Source organism: Actinia tenebrosa, unplaced genomic scaffold, assembly GCF_029948245.1.
Source record: "Actinia tenebrosa isolate PJP-AT-01 unplaced genomic scaffold, QUT_ActTen_1.0 PGA_scaffold6__47_contigs__length_16458017, whole genome shotgun sequence".
Taxonomy (NCBI): Eukaryota; Metazoa; Cnidaria; class Anthozoa; order Actiniaria; family Actiniidae; genus Actinia; species Actinia tenebrosa.
The window spans coordinates 440,903-459,318 of NW_028292583.1; the positions used below are offsets into that span (position 1 = coordinate 440,903).

Below are 18,416 nucleotides of genomic sequence, written 5' to 3' on the forward strand. Positions count from 1 at the left end.
TCAGTCATAGCAACAAGGTTATTATTTCTCAAGGCCTATTATTTCCACTAATCTTCTTCAAAAAACACCGTATACGGTTAATATTCAACTTGATTCCTAAGATCGCACAGGAAAATTGATATTCGAAAAGAAATATCGCTTCTGGTCATCAAGAAAATACTGGAGTCTTATACTTTCACTGGTTGACAAGCAAGCAATCAAGCTGAGACACTATAAATCATCGTTAATTTACGAGTTAAAAGATGGCAGAAAACGTAAAGGTCGCTGTCCGTGTTCGACCATTTATATCCTTTAAAGCTGTCTCCTTCATATTATTTGTATATTATAACGCAGAAATAATTCCAATAATATTATTTCATTGTTGTTAAGAATATAAGCTTACATAGAATGTGTGTAGCAGTGATGTCGCAGTGATGATACTTTAGGCCAGGGCACATATATTTTTTTCCAATATGTAACTGTTTTTAGGGATTTAAAGCTAAACTCTCGGTCGTTATGATTGTCTTAGAGACTCTTGGGAGCCTAAGGTTCAAGTATCGCGTAAGATTAGGACACAATTCTTCAAAATAAAGTCAATGAAGTTAATTAATTTGATTGATTAATTGAGAGATTTGAAATTTGAATATAAAATAATTATATGCTTAAAGAATATGTTTACCTGTATATATATACTTTATCGCGTAAAGCATGGAAATATGTTAGATTTCTATTTTTTATTTTTTCTAAATATTTTTTTCTGTGGTAAAAAATGCATTGCAAAAATATTTCACTTTTCTTCTTTCTCTGCTTTCTTTCCAGTTTATTTTTTTAATTCCTAAATTCTATTCCTATTTGTATTGCTCTTTTTCAAAAAACCAATATAAAAAGTTGGGGTTAATTTGTCTTTATAATCAAATGTTGTTCATATTGATAATTATGTCCCATGATTGCTACAACGTAATCTTACTTCAGGGTAAATTCATTCAATATTTTCAGGAAGCCACTAATCTTTTTAAGTCAATTAATACCTGCAGGGCTAATAAACATTCGTATAAAAAGGTCAACTTCCTCTTGAAATACAACACATCTTGAAATCTTAATTTAAGTAGCCAGTATAGGTATATTTATAGATTGAATGTTTTCAAGTTCAATATTTTTCCTTTTTTTTAGCACTTGATTTTTGATTTTGAAGAAAAATATCTAAATGGCTTCATTATTTCACCTAGCCTTTTGTTCAGTCAATTCTATTTACTATTATCCTCATCATCATCATAATATATAATAATAAAAAAATAATAATAATCATCTTCATTTCATCATGTATCATCATCATCATGTATTGTCATGATCACCATCATCATTGTCTTCATCTTATGATGTATTATCATCATCATGTATCATACATCATGATCACCGTCATCATCGTCATCATCACATGTTTCATCATCATCATTTATAATCATCCTTGTCAATAATTATGCATAATATATTCAGCTTTCACATCATCCTCAAACATACATCAGTCATCAGTGCTTCTATCACCATTATTGTTTTTCTTAACCTTTCACACAATAAAAGAGAAAGAGCGAGGAATGCAACCCTCATTGTTGAGATGTCTGGCAACACCACCAAGCTAATCAATCCTGAAGATCCAAGCGAAGAGCCAAGAAGCTTTTCTTTTGATTATAGCTATTGGTCACATGATGGGTTTAAAGAAGATGACACTGGGTATCTTGGAGGAGTTGCACCTTACTATGCCGATCAGGTCAGTTACTTTAAAAACGTCGGGGATTGGCAGGAGGGTGTTGCAATCACTATACATCAAGCACATCTTTGTCAGAACCCTAATTTTTTTGAGCACATGTTTTGAACCCTACCCCCAACCCCTTAACACACACACATGCACACAGTCACGACTTGGATTCAACCACAGTCTCTTGTTTGTCTTCTGTCCATCCAGTTGAAAATACCCCCCAAAATCCACCCCTCTAAGGAATGAATGGGCCATCCAGTGAGCATAAATATATTTGGATATACAATGATAATGTTACACAATGCCTTCATACAGGGACCGCAGAGCTAGGGGGCTGAGGAGCTATAGCCCCACCAATAATTTTGCCACTACTTTTGATTTATTCAAAGAGATTTTGAAATATTAGCCTCCCCTTCCTGCTTCATGAAACACAAACATGAAACACAAACAGAATTGTTGTCTATGGGAATCAAGGGTGGTGTAGTGGTCGTGACAGTAGTGACATTAGTGTACTTGCATCTCATCGTTTGGGTCTGGGTTCGGATTATTTTCCAGAGACGTGTGTATGACGATGTTGGACAATCAGTTCTTCAGAATGCATGGGATGGATACAACAGTACCCTGTTTGCTTATGGTCAGACTGGCTCGGGCAAATCCTGGTCTATCGTTGGGTACGGAGTCAACAGAGGTACTTGCCATTATATCTTTAGTACACTTTATAATATACGTTCTTAAATGCGAAAAACGTAGTCACTGTCACGGTATCATGATTTAAAACAATTAGCATGCATGAAATCAGCATTACCGTCGCCGTCGTATACCGTCGTTAGTACATGTCAGTACTGCTAGCGGCCAGAAGCGGACGCATTATTATGGATGATTGTGACGAAAGCTTGGTGAAGCGAAATCTGCAATTGCGCTTTTCTAGGCTCTTCTAGGAAAGATGAAAGGATAGATAGGAACTAAGAAAGAAATATAAATGAGTAAGTAGGTGAATAAGATAAATAAATGTACGGAAGAAAGAAAGGAAGGAAGGAAGAAAGAAAGAAAGAAAGAAAGGAAGGAAGGAAGGAAGGAAGGAAGGAAGAAAGAAAGAGAGAGAGAGAGAGAGAGAGATAAATAAAGAAATAAACAAACAAACAAACAGACAAAAAAAGGAAGGAAGGAAGGAAGGAAAGAAAAACGACTGCAATCTATTCACTCGAACTTGCACGGGCTATAAAGCGAAGGTACATGCGCCAATCGATAACAAATATTATAGATCGAATGCTAATTATGAACTTGATCACAAACAGCTATGATTCCCTTCCTTTCGGGCTTAATCAAAAAAAGCAATATGACATAATTAGGCGTCGGTGAGTCGAGGCAAACAAATCGATTAACTTTTATTTTAAGACTCTTCACCTTGGGCACAATTCCCTCCTGTTCCAGATCACATGCTTTTCCACAATCGTCTTTTTAAAATATTGTTTGACAGAATACGAAGTAACCTTGAGAAATACGAGGGAGCTCGTGGTTTGATTTATTGTGAAGAGACTGGGTAAAACGTTTGGGTGGTACACACATTAAGAGTTACGCGCTACTGCTCTAAGCGCATGCCGCAAGGGAACAAAAAGTGGGATTGTGGGTCTTAAAAATTGCTATATTTTGGTATATTTTGGAATTAGCTTAATGCTACTTGTTCTGACTTGATTATCTAATGCGAATGGTCTTGATAAGAAAAATACAAATACAATCCCTAGATAAGTTTTGAAATATAAGAAGAGATAACTAGCTAAGAACTAGTGTGAGCTGCGTCGATGTTTCTAATGAAACAGTAATGATAAAAGGGTAAATTATACACCGTGAAAAGATGAAAAAACTTACTGTTTTTAACTCCGACGAAGGAATAACGTCCGAAACGTCAGTAAGTTTTTTCATCTTTTCACGGCGTAAAATTTACCCTTTTACCATCACAATTGAAATATAGCAATTTTTACTTAGCTTAGAGCTATAGCGCGGAACTCTTGATGCATGTATTGGGTGGTAGACAGTAACAAAGTGACAATACAAATACAAGTAAATATTATATTGACAAAAATTGGAGAAAATATCAAGAAATTATGTTGAGTAACATCTTTGTGAGTGAACGTTTCCTACGTATGCGCAGCATTTCAAACCAGAAATTCAAGTTCGATTTCTTCGAGATTGCGCAAGATAACTGTTAAACAATTTCCTGACCTCATTTAATTTAAATTTTCATTTTCTGCACCACGGCTGTGTAAAATGCGTGTATGTTTCAGCGAGCTTTTCAAAACGCATCCCACATGGAATGGGGTAATCATCGGTGCTTAAGCATCTGCGGCAAAATCGAAATATTGGGTATGCTGGTCATAGCAAGGGGTTAATCATCTATGGTCTAGGGGCCGACTAACCTCTCCCTTAGGTTTCGGCCGAGCTTCCTGATCAGTCTGTAAATCCAGGGATAGCGGTGTCGGGGTCGAAATCTCCGGCGTAGCCGTAAATGCTTCGCGCTGCCATACGACGGTTCAGCACTCGATGTCTGGAAGTATGGTCCTTATATTATCAAGAAATGATAAGAAACGAGTAAAAACCAATATCCTTGGAAGGTTGAGGGAGCCTAATTACACATGCGCGTTTAAGCATTACTTCTTACTGCGCATGCTCGATGCAGTAAGAAATAGTTCTTCTGACCACAATTCTGATTTCAAACCGCAAAGTAATGAAACCTACCATAGCTGGATATTTCATATGAAAAATAAGCTAGTCCAATACGTGCTCACGAGCTCTTCCGCTGCAATTCGTTGTGTCTAGTACGCACTTTTGTTTTGACTTTGGTCTTTTCATTCTGAATTAGTTCCTGGGGCGCTTACCATTTTAAACCAATCTACCCGGTTAGAAATGTGTTTGCTAATGGTATAAGAAAAGAGCGGGAAACGTTTACTTTGAATTCTGACTACACGCGGTACACGCGTCTACCAGAAGAACCAAAAAGAGCGGGAAAAGTGGATTACTTCAATCGGAAGGCCGAGTTTTCTGGAACTTTCCCATCGGGATGACTCATATCTTTTTTTTTCAACCGGAATTTGGGTTTTTTTCGGGTAAAAGAAAAGCTCCCCTGGTTTCTTCTGGTTGAATTTGTGATGATGAAGCAAAATCTAAACAAATATCTCAAAGAGGATCGACCTTATTATCAACCAAAAAACACATTCATATTTTAATTTAATAAAGTGGTTAAAACATGTTTTTTTATTTTTTTTATTTAGGAATTGTACCGATATTTTGCGATGAATTATTCAAAGGAATCCAGAAAAAGAAAGACGAAGGAGAAACGGCACAGTACGAGGTATACATAACACCCTTGCTTCACCGCGGGGGGACTATGGGGGGAGGAGTAGGGGGATGATTCTCAATGGTTACATACATCCCGTCCTAACACCCAACTATCATAAACAATTAAATTTTCTTCGTGAGGGGAGGAGTAGGGGGATAATTCTCAATGGTTACATAAATCCCGTCCTAACTCCCAACTATCATATAGCAGGTAAATTTTCTTCGTGAGGGGAGGAGTAGGGGGATAATTCTCAATGGTTACATACATCCCGTCCTAACACCCAACCATCATATAGCAGGTAAATTTTCTTCATCGGGGGAGGAGTAGGGGGTATTCAATCATCATAGTAGATTCCCTTATGCTAGGTGATCTATGTCTCAGGTAATGTTCAGCATGTTAGAGATCTACAACGAGCAAGTCCGAGATCTTCTGAACCCAGCGTCCAATAAGAAGGGTGGGTTGAGGGTACGTCAGCACCCAAAGAAAGGCTTCTACGCTGAAGGACTCAAGACTGTGGCTGTCAGTTCCTATGAACACATCGAGGACAAAATGGAGGAAGGAACACAGAATAGGACTGTTGCTGCTACAAAGATGAACGCCACTAGCAGGTACGAATATGACATCTCTTGTTAACTCAGTGTACATAGATGACGTCATTTTAATATATGAAGTCATTTCGAGGATAAGATTGAAAAAGTCATTTCAAGTAACGATGTGTATTTGAAGTAATTGTTTTAATTGTGTTATGATATCAGTTCAATAGCGTCATTTCGAAAGTGGTGAAATGATCTTTTTTTACATTTTTCAATGTCGTGATGACGTCATTTCGAGTTATTTATGGTGTAAATATTTGAGTTTTGACTTACCCCAGTTTTAACGCGATGAGAGAAAAATATATTTTCTAGTATTAAAGAAGTAGAAACGCGCGTGTGCTGAATGTTCTCAATAAATCATAGCCCATAGCCAATCAGAAAGTATGATTTATAATCTATTATAACCAATCAGAATGCCGTATGTTTGGTTTGTTCTCATATTTACTGGTCTTTTTAGTCGTGCGCATACCATTGTATAAACCACACGCCCATAGCCAATCAGAAAGTATGATTTATAATCTATTATAACCAATCAGAGTGCCGTATGTTTGGTTTGTTCATGATATTTACTGGTCTTTTTAGTCGTGCGCATACCATTGTATAAACCACACGCCCATAGCCAATCAGAAAATATGATTTATAATCTATTATAACCAATCAGAGTGCCGTATGTTTGGTTTGTTCATGATATTTACTGGTCTTTTAGTCGTGCGCATACTATCGTAGGAGTGACATTTGTTCAGAAGACAAAGAATCCCGCTGGAGAGGAAACTGCTAAAACATCTCTTATCAACCTCGTGGATCTGGCAGGCAGGTATGAACCCGTTCAATGACGACTATGGTCCTCAGTCTATCGTGAGGTTATTTCAGGGTTAAAGTGAAATATATTCACTGAGCCTGAGGCGAATAGTTGTTTTAGTATCTTTAACACAAGTGAATTTAATAAATAAAGGAGAGAGTTTTTTTCGTTTCACATTCTATTTACCTCTGCAATTGCAAGCAGCACAAATCGACAAACGAAGCGTTCGCGTGCGCGCGTTATATTCACTTGTAGGTGAGTATAACAGCATAAGACGTAAATTATGACCAATGAGCGCGCCGGATTTATTATATTCACTTGTGTAAAAATACTAATGATATTTATTCAGGATGCCCATATCTCCGTAGAGCTTTTCAAAGAGACCCTGCCTATAACTATCAATTAAAATACAAATATATGCGCTAAAATATAATAAAAAATAGAGATAAAATACCATGCATTTAATTGAAAAATAAAAATATACAACATCTAAAAATATTTAAAAATTATGAAAAATGTGCTCTAAGATTACTGAGCAAGTGAGTTAACTTTAGAGCGGGCGGTAAAGCATTAAAGTTGGGTTCGATAAAAACTTGATATCTTGTTAAGTTGATGATTATACACCTATCTCACTATACCCTTCACTCTAAATATTACTTATCGTATTGTATCGTAGCGAGAGAGCAGAATCTACTGGAGCAACTGGGGACCGATTAAAAGAAGGGGCAGCTATTAACCAGTCTCTCTCGGCCCTTGGCAACGTTATATCAGGTAAAAGCGGGCTTGCTGTGGTATAATTGATTCGCTACTAATAAGCCTTTTCATAGTTTAAAAATCGATTCCACTGCGCATGCGATTTTATCCCGAATTTCTCACCTTTTTTTGTCTAAACCTTCTTTTGTTCTTAATTAAACAAAAGAAGATGAGAAATTCGGGATAAAATCGCATGCGCATTGGAATCGATTCTTAAACTATGAAAAGGCTTACAGACCGTTTTCTCAAGGTTGCGTGCGCATCCAACTTGACGGGCCACAAAATTGAGAAACGCAAATTCAATAAAATTGAGGAGACAGTTTTATCTTTTAATAAGAGAATAATCAACTTTATGAATTCTTATCAAAAAATAAAAAAATAAAAAAATTGCGCATGCGCCAAAATATGGATTATGCCAGAGCCTTCGTTCTTCGCCGCAAGCCAGAAGAAACGCAGGCTCTGGGTACGAGATTGTCAAGTTCCTTGGATGCGCACGCAACCTTGAGAAAACGGTCTGTACCATCATCAAGTTCTACTTTTGATGTGTTGTTCCACGCAGGATTTCCATGATGTAACAATAATGTTGATTGTATATTATGATGATGATGGCCATGATATACGATGATGATACATGATAATGACTGTGTGTTGTAAGTGAAAAACAAAGAAAATTTTTGGACGCTCTTTTCGGAGTAAACACGAAAGACGAACGTCCGAAACTTCAGCACAGTTGAAAGCTAGCAAGCAAAAAAATTGCACGACTTTTTTATTTACTTGATGATGATACATGATGATGATGATGATGATGATGATGATGATGATGATGATGATGATCTTCTTTCCTTGGACTTTCAGCTCTCGTTGATAAAGCGAATGGAAAAGCCATACGAGGTAAGTAGTGTGTGGTCCATTCATCGTAAAAAGTAGAATAAGTTTCTTTCTTTCTTTCCACCTCATCGTCCTCCAAAACAGTTACCATATATTTCGCATCTAAAACTAGCAAAGAAAATACACAACCGACCAAATTTTAAAATTGTTAATTTTAGTATGATATATCTTGTGGTTATTTTGTGGTAGTAACGTAAATTGTGTCAAGCGCACTTACAAGAAGCCATGAATAAGTTCACACTAAGCATCCCAAACGTAGTACTATGTGGTTATGATAGTCCACGTCTCTTGAACAATTTTAGGTCACTCTAGTTTCCCTTCAGACCGTATAAATCTTTCGACTTTTACTAAAGATTTCCGTGGAGGGGAACAAGTCAATGAGTCTATAGACTAATTTTTTGTTGCCCTGCCTTAGTGGCGGGGCTAATGTTAAAGAGAAATTGAATAACAAACGTTTACATACATCACATATACAAGCTTCATAAGCTTCATATGCTTTACTTTTGCAAGCGCAAAAGTTTGCGCATGATTTAACACAGCACGTACGCGGTAGAAACAATTAGCTGTACCGGTCACTTCTGAACTTAAAAAATCTTAAAAAAAGAGAATTTGAATGAAAAAACCTGACAAACTCTTAACATATATTACATATACAAATGGTAATACAGATTTAACCAAACAGGTTTAGGCCCCGCCGACACTATGCCGGATAAATTTGAATCCGCAACTTTCACACCGAAAGCGAAAAAAACGTTTTCCGTCCACACATGAAAACGGATAAAATGTTTCGCGTCCACACTAATCCGATCAGAGGCGGCAAAAACGCTTCATTGCTCATCTGAGTATGTGCATCGAAGCTAAAAATGAGCGTGCGGTGAATTTTTACCTTCCCGCCATGTTCCCATGACAATCATGACGTCATCGTATTCCAAAAATTTTGGATACGAAATGTTCTCCGTCCACACTAATACGGCTAGCCAGCGTTTTCAAATTTTTCCACTCTGTAGACCGTATTCGAAAAAATTAGTTTTCGGTAAAGAATTGTTCCGGAATCGCCCGGACTAGTGTGGACGATAGGCCTAACCGAATATATAAAAATTCGGATTCAAATTTATCCGGCATAGTGTGGACGGGGCCTTAGTTAGGCTAAGTTAGTCCATTGTCCAAAATACTTTTTTCTTTGGTTATGACTGGCCTACGCATGCGTGAAATTTAGACTTCATATGCTTTACTTTTGCCAGCGCAAACGTTTGTGCATGATTTAACACAGCACATCCCACACGCAGTAAGAACAATTAGTTGTAGCGGTCGCTTCTGAACCTCTATTTCGTTACTCTGGTTTCCCTTCAAATCGTATAAATCTTTCGCCTTTTACTAAAGATTTCCGTGGAGGGGAACAACTCAATGAGTCTGTAGACTAATTTTTTGCTGCACTGCCTTAGTGGCGGGGCATTCATTTCAAGGAAATTTAAATTGTTATATTTTATAGTACTCTGTTGATATTTTTTACAAAATACGTTTTCGAAATTCTTTCTTACACTTGTCTTCTATAATCATCTTTTACGGAAAATAACAAATTCTTTACACGAAACTCATGTCACATAGTTGAGCAGAACTCGATTTTGTTTTCTTTTTCATAGTTTTTAAGCTTTGCGTTGTCGTTACGCATCTATTGTGAGATCCTTTTGCGCATCTTTTTTGACGACAAGGTTTTTATTTTAAAGAAGTAACTCATAGTTCGATTGTCATTGGAATATTTTGGGCTATAAAGAAGTGTTTAAAGTTTTGCCTCTCAAAGATTTTCTATTAGACTTCAAACCTTTCGATTCTTTCTGTGTGTATAACTATTTATTGTGTTTAAGTGCAGTACATATGCATTTCCCGTCATGCGCACTAGTGAAATGTAACGTAAAGCATCCCACACTTAGTAAAATGTTTCTGTGATACCTGTTATTTCTGGACACTCATTTTCGCCACTCTGGTTTCCCTTCAGATCGTATAAATCTTTCGCCTTTTACTAAAGATTTCTGTGGAGGGGAACAACTCAATGAGTCTATAGGCTAATTTTTTGTTGCCCTGCCGTAGTGGCGGGGCTAATCTTAAATAGAAATTGAATAACAAGCGTTTACGTATATTACATATTTTAATAGTAATACAAACATATCACCAAAACAGATTATAACTGACCTACGCATGCGTGAAATTTAAGCTTCATATTCTTTACTTTTGCCAGCGCAAAAATTTACGCATGATTTATTACGGCACATCCCACACGCAGTAGAAACAATTAACTGTAGCGGTCGCTTCTGAGCCTATATTTCGTTACTCTGGTTTGCCTTCAAATCGTATAAATCTTTCGCCTTTTACTAAAGATTTCCGTGGAGGGTAACAACTCAATGAGTCTATAGGCCAATTTTTTGTTGCCCTGCCTTAGTGGCGGGGCTAATCTTTAAAAAAAGAGAATTTGAATGAAAAAAACCGACAAAAACTTAACGTATATCACATAAAGAAATAGTAATGCACATTTAACCAAACAGATTTAGTTAGGTCAAGCTAGAGTGCACTCTAGTCCATTGTCAAAAATATATTTTGTTAGTTATAACTGACCTACGCATGCGTGAAATTTAAGCTTCATGTTCTTTACTTTTGTGAGCGCAAACGTTTGCGCATGATTTAACACAGCACATCCCACACGCGGTAGAAATAATTAGCTGTACCGGTCGCTTCCGTAACCTTTATTATTACTCTGGTTTCCCTTCAAATCGTATAAATCTTTCGCCTTTTACTAAAGATTTCCGTGGAGGGAAACAACTCAATGAGTCTATAGGCAATTTTTTGTTGCCCTGCCTTAGTGGGAAATAAGAAAATATTTACCGGTATCTTTAGTCAAAGATAGCGTAATTCATTAGAACTAAAACAAAGTAAAAATTTTTTGAAATGTAACAAAGTTTGGAAGTATTAATCAGTTAAGTCGGGCATTTTCAAGATTCATTTTCTTCAAACAAGTGATTTGTATTTTCAGTTCCTTACAGAGACTCCGTTCTGACGAGGCTTTTGAAGAATGCTCTGGCAGGCAACAGTAAGACAGCTATGGTAAGTGAAGTAGTTAATGATGCTGGTGGACGTACTTCTGATTGGATGAGGAGAGTTCTGGGTTGATTGTTGGGTGTGTTAGTAACGCTGCCATGTTGGTATAAAACGTTTTAGTTAGCGTTATAAAGATGTGACTTCATGGTCGCCATGCCGCTGTTCTGTTAACGAAATTAGTTTATTGTCACCAACATGGCGACCGTGTCTTCGTATTCTTATGTAGCCGATGTCATGGCTGCACACAGACATGACCGCCATGGTCACTGATGTGACGTCATGGCCGCCATGTCGGGTTATCTGTCAAAAAAGATTTCTTGTTTGATACTTTTGCTTAGCACACAAACATGGCCGCTTCGAATTCTTAGTCGTAGGAATATGACGTTAAGGCCGCCATGTTTGTATCTGTTATAAGAGATTTCTTGTTTGATTCTTTTGCCGCCATGGATTCTTAGCCCTCGTTGGGTCAAGTTTGACTAATTCGAATAAACTTTCCAGATTTCCCCGACGTCACACCAACATTTCTATTATTCTAAAAATGTTCGCATCGTTTGACATGGTTCTCAGACATTCAGCCAACATTTGTCGGAACTACACTTGTGCATTTACACATTTTCCACAAGTTTTCGTCAAATTATTGGAAACGTCAGATAATTTGTCTAGTTCGTATGTCATGTCTATTTTTCAGGACACAGCATTGTGTAGATAAAAGTTGACTGAATGTTGCACGATTGCCGGGACCGTCTGTAAGGGCCTTGTACCGCATGTACATGCCGCATGTACATGCAACCTTATTAACAAAAGACTTCTCGCTATCGTCTATGGTTACCAACATGGCGGGCGTGTCTTTGAATTCTTATGTGTACCTCAAACACTCGTTCACTACTTTTGTTGAGTACACCAACATGGCCGTCATTACTTGGTTTCTTGGTCGAATACATGCCATGACGGCCATATTGTTGTTCAAATTAAAAGTTTTTGTGTATTAGCGTCTCATTTTTTTTACCAACATGGCCGCCACGTCTTTGTGTTTTTCCGACACATGTTTGCCTGGTGTATTGATCATTTGGATATTCCATCAACCCTACTGGCTCTCCTTTCTTTTTCACAATAATTGTTCTACGTTAGTAACTTTGAAGTATTAGAGAAGATCTTTCCATGATCAGGTCCTTTCACATTTGCTTACGTTGTGTGCATTGTTTTATAATACCAGATTGCCGCCATTAGTCCAGCTGACATCAACTATGACGAGACTCTTTCCACTCTTAGATATGGTGAGTCAACAAACAGAGAAAATTTCCAGAGACCTTTGGCATCAGGTTTTACCGCTAAACGCTAGGGCCATAAACACGTCCGCATACAAACACGGAGAAACACTCAGAATCAATGAAATTCAATATGGCGGCTTTCCCAGCAACAACTTCGTTATAATGCCTTGCTAAATCCCCGCAAAAGTTTGACGGAAAAAGCCTGACATTGAACTGCAGTGTGAGGTTTGCCGTGCAAGTAAGAACGTCGTGATAGAAGGTCTCTATTGTCTCTACAGCTACCCCAGCTCCAGAGACTCTGAAATAAGTAAAGCAATCTCATCCAAAGCGTTTTTCCCAGTTTTAACTGAATGCTGCCTGGGATTAGTTTACTGACACGAGCTCTTGGTTTCCCCTCAGTATTTTCTCTCTCTATTTAGATTGGATGGTACATGGGGCATGATTTTTGAGAGTAGAAATGTGATTTTTTAGTATTTGAACCAGAAAAAATATAATTTAACTAATTTTACATCTCGGAACGACAATGTTTTTCGAAATAGGGCTATATTTTGCTGGAGGAACAGACTGTCTGGGAAAAAAAGTTCCCAATATCGCATAATAGCTGGCAACAAAATGTGTTGCCGTGACCAGGATTCGAACCTGGGTTATTGCGGCCACAACGCAATGTACTAACCACTATACGATCACGGCTGAACACCACAGCGACAGGTGATGATGATTAGAGCTAGCATGTTCAGTTTTGTTTAATATCCCGTTTAAGGATATCATCCGTGATGAAATCTTTAAGACTCTTTAAAAGAAACGAAACGAAACATAATGCAGTATTTGAGAATGCACGCAGATGTGTCACTTAAAACTGAATTATGACAATATCTTTACGTATTTTCAGGCATCTTACATTAGATTTAACATTAAAAATACTTAATTAGCTTTAAGTTTAGCCATAAATTTATGTTCCACTGTTCGTTCATTATATGTGTTTTGATTTTTTTGATAGCTGATCGAGCTAAACAGATCAAAACAACTGCTACCGTCAATGAAGACCCAACAGAAAAAATGATACGAGAGCTGAAAGAACAAAATGAAAAACTGCTTGAAATGCTGAAAGCGGCTGAGTCTGGCCAGAAGATTAGCCTGGATGATGATGATGATGATGATGATGACGATGATAAGCCTGAACTTTCAAAAGAAGGTACAAATATTTCTTTAACATTTAGTAATCTCCGGTTTTCCTCCCTCAACACTGAGAATCAACTCCTACATTCCAATCGGAATTCAGCGGCAGAAAATCCACTCTTTGTTAACATGTGATTACCTATGTCCTATACTATTAATAACTATCAATTATCATTAATAATATATTGATGTTATCACAGAAATGGACGCACTTCGAAAAGAAATCGAAGAAGATATCCGAGCTTCGGTAAGTTAGTATGAGAGATATTTAACAACTTATGATAAAAAGTTGGTTATATTATAAGGTAACGAGAAGTAACGCCATCGAATTTGAAGTATTCCAAGTTTTGAAATCAGTTGATATTTCAAGCGAACACAATATTGCCTGAGTTGTCTTCAAACTTTGAGGTTGTCACGAGCTTTAAATTTAAGGTCAAAATAATCCTATAAGTAATTTAGTTAATATAATCCTAAATTATTAAATATTAGTTTTGTGTCAGCTGTTTGCTCGCTTTAAAAAAATCGCGAATGATTTGAGCCTCGTACCCAGAGCTCCTCGGTCTTGTACGTTTTCACTGTCTTGAGCATGCGCAGTTTATTAAGAACATCAAGTTGAACAGGACGTCGAACAGCGTATAGATCCAGTTTTTTTATCTAAGCCTCGTGGTTTTATAATTGATAAAATATTCCTCCTTGCTTATTCATTTCTATTTAAAATGAAATATTTTTAAGTTTTAGCACTATTTAAAATTTGATTTAAAATATTTTGAACCCGTTGATTGAAAAAATTGTAAATAATTTATATTTTTTCTTTGTTTTGTTAAAATATAAATTTATTTCGAAAAATTGTTGCGCAAAAAAAATCGTTCAGTTATCAAAAACAAAATTATTGAATTTCTTACAAGAAAAAAGAAAGTGCCGTGACCAGGATTCGAACCTGGGTTATTGCGGCCACAACGCAATGTACTAACCACTATACGATCACGGCCGAACACCACAACGACAGGTGATGAAGAGGGCAATTATTGTTACTGGTTTTCTTTAATTGTCAATATCAACTAAGTCATTAGCATAACTAATTAAGTGTATTTTAGAATTTTCTTGGTTTTTTCGTTCTAAATGTAAAATATGAGAATAATTCGCTTGTTATATGATACGACACTTACTGTAATACGTCTTTATATATATACGTCTCACTATTTTTTCCTGCTGAGTTTCATAAAGACTTTTTTCCTAAACAAGTATGCTTCAATTATCCTTTTTTCCTTATTTTGAACAATTTGTTTTTCCCGAACTATTCTTGTGATTTCCCATATGGTCTAGCGGTTAGGATTCCTGGCTTTCACCCAGGCGGCCCGGGTTCGACTCCCGGTATGGGAAAATTAACAAATTTACGATGGTTGAGCGTGGTATGTCCTCTTATTTACCACGATATGACGTCAAAAGTTGGTCAAAATGTTATGGACTCACGAGGCGTAAGCCGAGTGGGTCCATAACTAATTTTGACCAACGTTTGGCGTCATATCGTGGTAAATAAGAGGACATACCACGCTCAACCATCGTAAATTTGTTTTTTACTACAAAACTCACAAAACTCTAGGAAATAGACTGCACGAAATCTTGCATGACGCCATTTGTTGGTATGGCCTCTCATTTACGACGTTTTTTTAACCAATCAGCGCGCGAGAAAATTTACAATTGTGGTAAAATTTTGTATCTACCTATCCGGAAATTAATTATTATTATCAGTTTGAAGATAATATTCATTTTTACCAACATGTTTGGATTTAGCTATAAACACTGTTACTTTACATTTTTGGGTCCCGTATCTGGGCGAAAACCTTAAAGTTTTGTCATACATAAAAAAGTTATACGTAAAAAGGGATTTTGGAAAAAATGACATTACCAAATAACGTTGTCATTATTGTATTGTTCAATTCAATTCAATTTATTCACACACTTTAAATAGAAATGAATATAAAAAAATCATAATAGTTTATATTTACAAGTTATTCTAGATTTTATTTAAAAAAAGGTGGAGAAGTGGATAAAACTTTATTTTGAATATTTTTGTGGATGTATTTTGTCTTATAATATATCCATAAATCTATAATAATCATTGTAATACTACCTTAGTTTTATCCTCTGTGCTATTCAGTGTGCAGTGGTAAGTATACAGCAACTAAAAACGTTTCAAGTCAAGTTATGTCGAAGGACTAATTCAAATCTTTGTTTTTCTTTCCAAGATGGCGGACACAGAGAAAGAAGTTCAAGAAATGAATAAAACCTGGGAAGATAAACTGGCTGAGACCCAGCAGGCAACCGTGGTATGTGAAGATTCATCCTCTTTAGCACTCTCATTTTCAAATATGTACAATACAACACATGGACTCTGATTGGCTAAATTCCGGGTCGAGGAGTATATACACCGATTCTGATTGGCTGAATACTGAGAGTAAAGTAAATCAAATCTGAATACAAAATTTTAACATGTCAAATTGAGTAAATTCCTTTGGAATCCATTTTTTTTCACTATTTTGCGAGTCCGTCCTAATATGGCGCTAAATATGCGCGTGACCTATACTCATCCAGTCAACAAATCCTGATCTTGCAGTGTGCTGTAGTTATTACTTGTTATATTAAATTATTATTTCTTTTATTTGCTCCAGGACAAAGAGGCGAAGAGGAAAGAGCGCATGGCCACGCCTCACTTCTGGAACTTGAACGCAGACTCTCAGCTGACTGGAATGATTGTACACCTCTTAAAGGAAGGTAAAATATTATCATCACAACTTTCTTTGCGGCTGTCATAACATTCTACTTTACTAAAACCTTTCATTCCATTTCCAAAAATCATGGGAGACTGGTAAGTATCTCAGTCCCATTCACTCCCACAATCCTATGTACCACAAAATCGTGACCAGTCTTTCTTCAACAGTTAGTATTTGCCACACACCTTAGAATTCGAGGGGAGGGGTCAGTAGATGACACACAGGGGAGGGAGTAGGGGTGGATTTACTTCATTTTCATTTTAATCATCGATGGATGTTGGTGGTATTTCCAGGTAAAGTCAAGATTGGTAACAAGAAAGCCGATCCACCAGCAGATATTCAACTAGCTGGGTTGAAGTAAGTCATGCAAGGAATATCGTTTGTCTATATATAATTTCCGAAATATGCGTTAAATATTTCATCAATATTTAAATCCATAAATAATCATTCTTGATTGGTCGACTTTTTTTTAAATGGACCAATCAGAGCCGATAACGTTTTTCAATTTGCTTGGTGTGTTTGACTCTTCAGTATTGAGAAAGAACACTGCGAAGTAACCACAAAGGATGGGCGTACGATTATCAATCCTATTGGGGATGCTAAAATCTTGGTTAATGGGGAACCAATCACTGAGGAGGAAGAACTAGAGCACCTTGACAGGTAATGACACGCAACTATTTTCATGGATGTCACGCAATCTATATGTGAATAAAGATAGGAATTATCACTCTTAGCGGGTGAAGAAAAGGATAGCTTCACAGATAATTAGAAAAGAAGCAAAGAAAGAAGGAAAGAGATAAATGTACGAGCTATTTTCTACTGAAAAATATCCCGTTCATCCATATTTCATCTAGTTTTTTACGCAGCAGCTATTAGTGTCGTCACGCAACGCTTTCTCCCCTAAAGAGTAGTGGCGTTACTTAGGGGAGTGAGTGTTATGTGACGAGTGTTAAGAGTCTATCTATATTTAATCCTCTTCAAGTACAAACCACATCTCACCCCTCCCCACAGGGTAATGTTTGGTTCCAATCATCTGTACGTCTTCCACCATCCAAAACAAGCAGAAAAGTCAAACATCAAACCAGAATCCATCACTTATGAAATGGCACAAGAGGAGATAGCACAGAACTCTGGCTTTGAGATGGAAGAGAACGATAACAGAGGTAAGTACCATAAACCTTTTTTGGAATAGCGAACACGGTGCATTGTGGACTAGCTTGAGTATAAATCTATTTTGTTCATCATGTCTTATATGATTGTAAGTTAACGACTATTTTTTAGACCAATTTTCAGTTAGCTGTTAATAATAACACATACACTGACTATAATGTTAACCAAAATAAGGAAATATCAGTTAACTGTTAATTTTAGGTTATTTTCAGTTAAATACTAATTTTTAGCCCAATTGTCAGTGAGTTAACTGTTAAACCCCATCCACACCCTTTTAACGGGGATTGGGAAAATAGACGCGGATGAAGATGTAGATGTAAAAAATGTTCCCATACCGGGAGTCGAACCCGGGCCGCCTGGGTGAAAGCCAGGAATCCTAACCGCTAGACTAGGGATTTGACACGAAAAATGATGAAGAAAATGCCCAAAATAAGCATTATTTTGAAATTTACGGTACTGTATTGGAAAGTATGAAATAAGACCTCTTTAGCTTGGACGTAATATTTTTTTCAAGTTTTAGACCACGTGTTATTTTCTTGAGAATAAGATTCTTTGTTTGACTTGTTTTCCATGTTTTTTTTCTCATGCGCAACCGTTATATATAAGACAATACTTTAAGTAATGACACGTGGTTTGAAATGGAAAAACATTAAGCCCAAGGTAAAGAGATCTGTTTAAGGTAACACTACCTCTAACGCTACAATAACAAGCATCACCGGTCGTGGTGGTGTTCAGCCGTGATCGTATAGTGGTTAGTACATTGCGTTGTGGCCGCAATAACCCAGGTTCGAATCCTGGTCACGGCAATATTTTTTATGATAGGAATAGCTATATTAGAGCGAATT

At 36.8% G+C, this 18,416-nt stretch overlaps 1 protein-coding gene and 9 non-coding genes across 10 annotated transcripts in view; 8 read left to right on the top strand and 2 right to left on the bottom strand.

Moving 5' to 3' along the window:
• Positions 1 to 18,416, top strand: part of LOC116289097 (kinesin-like protein KIF28) — a 27,757-nt gene continuing 9,341 nt past the window's right edge. The window contains exons 1-17 of the mRNA XM_031695986.2: positions 1 to 284; positions 1,550 to 1,744; positions 2,288 to 2,420; positions 4,999 to 5,078; positions 5,448 to 5,674; positions 6,366 to 6,473; positions 7,135 to 7,229; positions 8,067 to 8,102; positions 11,122 to 11,192; positions 12,400 to 12,460; positions 13,452 to 13,646; positions 13,831 to 13,877; positions 15,877 to 15,957; positions 16,300 to 16,402; positions 16,695 to 16,758; positions 16,933 to 17,061; positions 17,413 to 17,564. Coding sequence (XP_031551846.1) covers positions 243 to 284; positions 1,550 to 1,744; positions 2,288 to 2,420; positions 4,999 to 5,078; positions 5,448 to 5,674; positions 6,366 to 6,473; positions 7,135 to 7,229; positions 8,067 to 8,102; positions 11,122 to 11,192; positions 12,400 to 12,460; positions 13,452 to 13,646; positions 13,831 to 13,877; positions 15,877 to 15,957; positions 16,300 to 16,402; positions 16,695 to 16,758; positions 16,933 to 17,061; positions 17,413 to 17,564 — 1,819 coding nt within the window. The 5' untranslated portion in view covers positions 1 to 242. The remainder of the gene's footprint in view (positions 285 to 1,549; positions 1,745 to 2,287; positions 2,421 to 4,998; positions 5,079 to 5,447; positions 5,675 to 6,365; positions 6,474 to 7,134; positions 7,230 to 8,066; positions 8,103 to 11,121; positions 11,193 to 12,399; positions 12,461 to 13,451; positions 13,647 to 13,830; positions 13,878 to 15,876; positions 15,958 to 16,299; positions 16,403 to 16,694; positions 16,759 to 16,932; positions 17,062 to 17,412; positions 17,565 to 18,416) is intronic.
• On the top strand, positions 8,403 to 8,524 carry LOC116289114 (U5 spliceosomal RNA). Its single transcript, XR_004196295.1, has one exon. It is a non-coding gene; the product is annotated as a U5 spliceosomal RNA (small nuclear RNA).
• Positions 9,430 to 9,551, top strand: LOC116289111 (U5 spliceosomal RNA). Its single transcript, XR_004196292.1, has one exon. It is a non-coding gene; the product is annotated as a U5 spliceosomal RNA (small nuclear RNA).
• On the top strand, positions 10,073 to 10,194 carry LOC116289113 (U5 spliceosomal RNA). Its single transcript, XR_004196294.1, has one exon. It is a non-coding gene; the product is annotated as a U5 spliceosomal RNA (small nuclear RNA).
• Positions 10,422 to 10,543, top strand: LOC116289112 (U5 spliceosomal RNA). The gene has a single exon (XR_004196293.1). It is a non-coding gene; the product is annotated as a U5 spliceosomal RNA (small nuclear RNA).
• LOC116289110 (U5 spliceosomal RNA) lies at positions 10,841 to 10,958 on the top strand. The gene has a single exon (XR_004196291.1). It is a non-coding gene; the product is annotated as a U5 spliceosomal RNA (small nuclear RNA).
• Trnah-gug (transfer RNA histidin (anticodon GUG)) lies at positions 13,073 to 13,144 on the bottom strand. Its single transcript has one exon. It is a non-coding gene; the product is annotated as a tRNA-His (tRNA).
• Positions 14,547 to 14,618, bottom strand: Trnah-gug (transfer RNA histidin (anticodon GUG)). Its single transcript has one exon. It is a non-coding gene; the product is annotated as a tRNA-His (tRNA).
• Trnae-uuc (transfer RNA glutamic acid (anticodon UUC)) lies at positions 14,939 to 15,010 on the top strand. The gene has a single exon. It is a non-coding gene; the product is annotated as a tRNA-Glu (tRNA).
• Trnah-gug (transfer RNA histidin (anticodon GUG)) lies at positions 18,306 to 18,377 on the top strand. Its single transcript has one exon. It is a non-coding gene; the product is annotated as a tRNA-His (tRNA).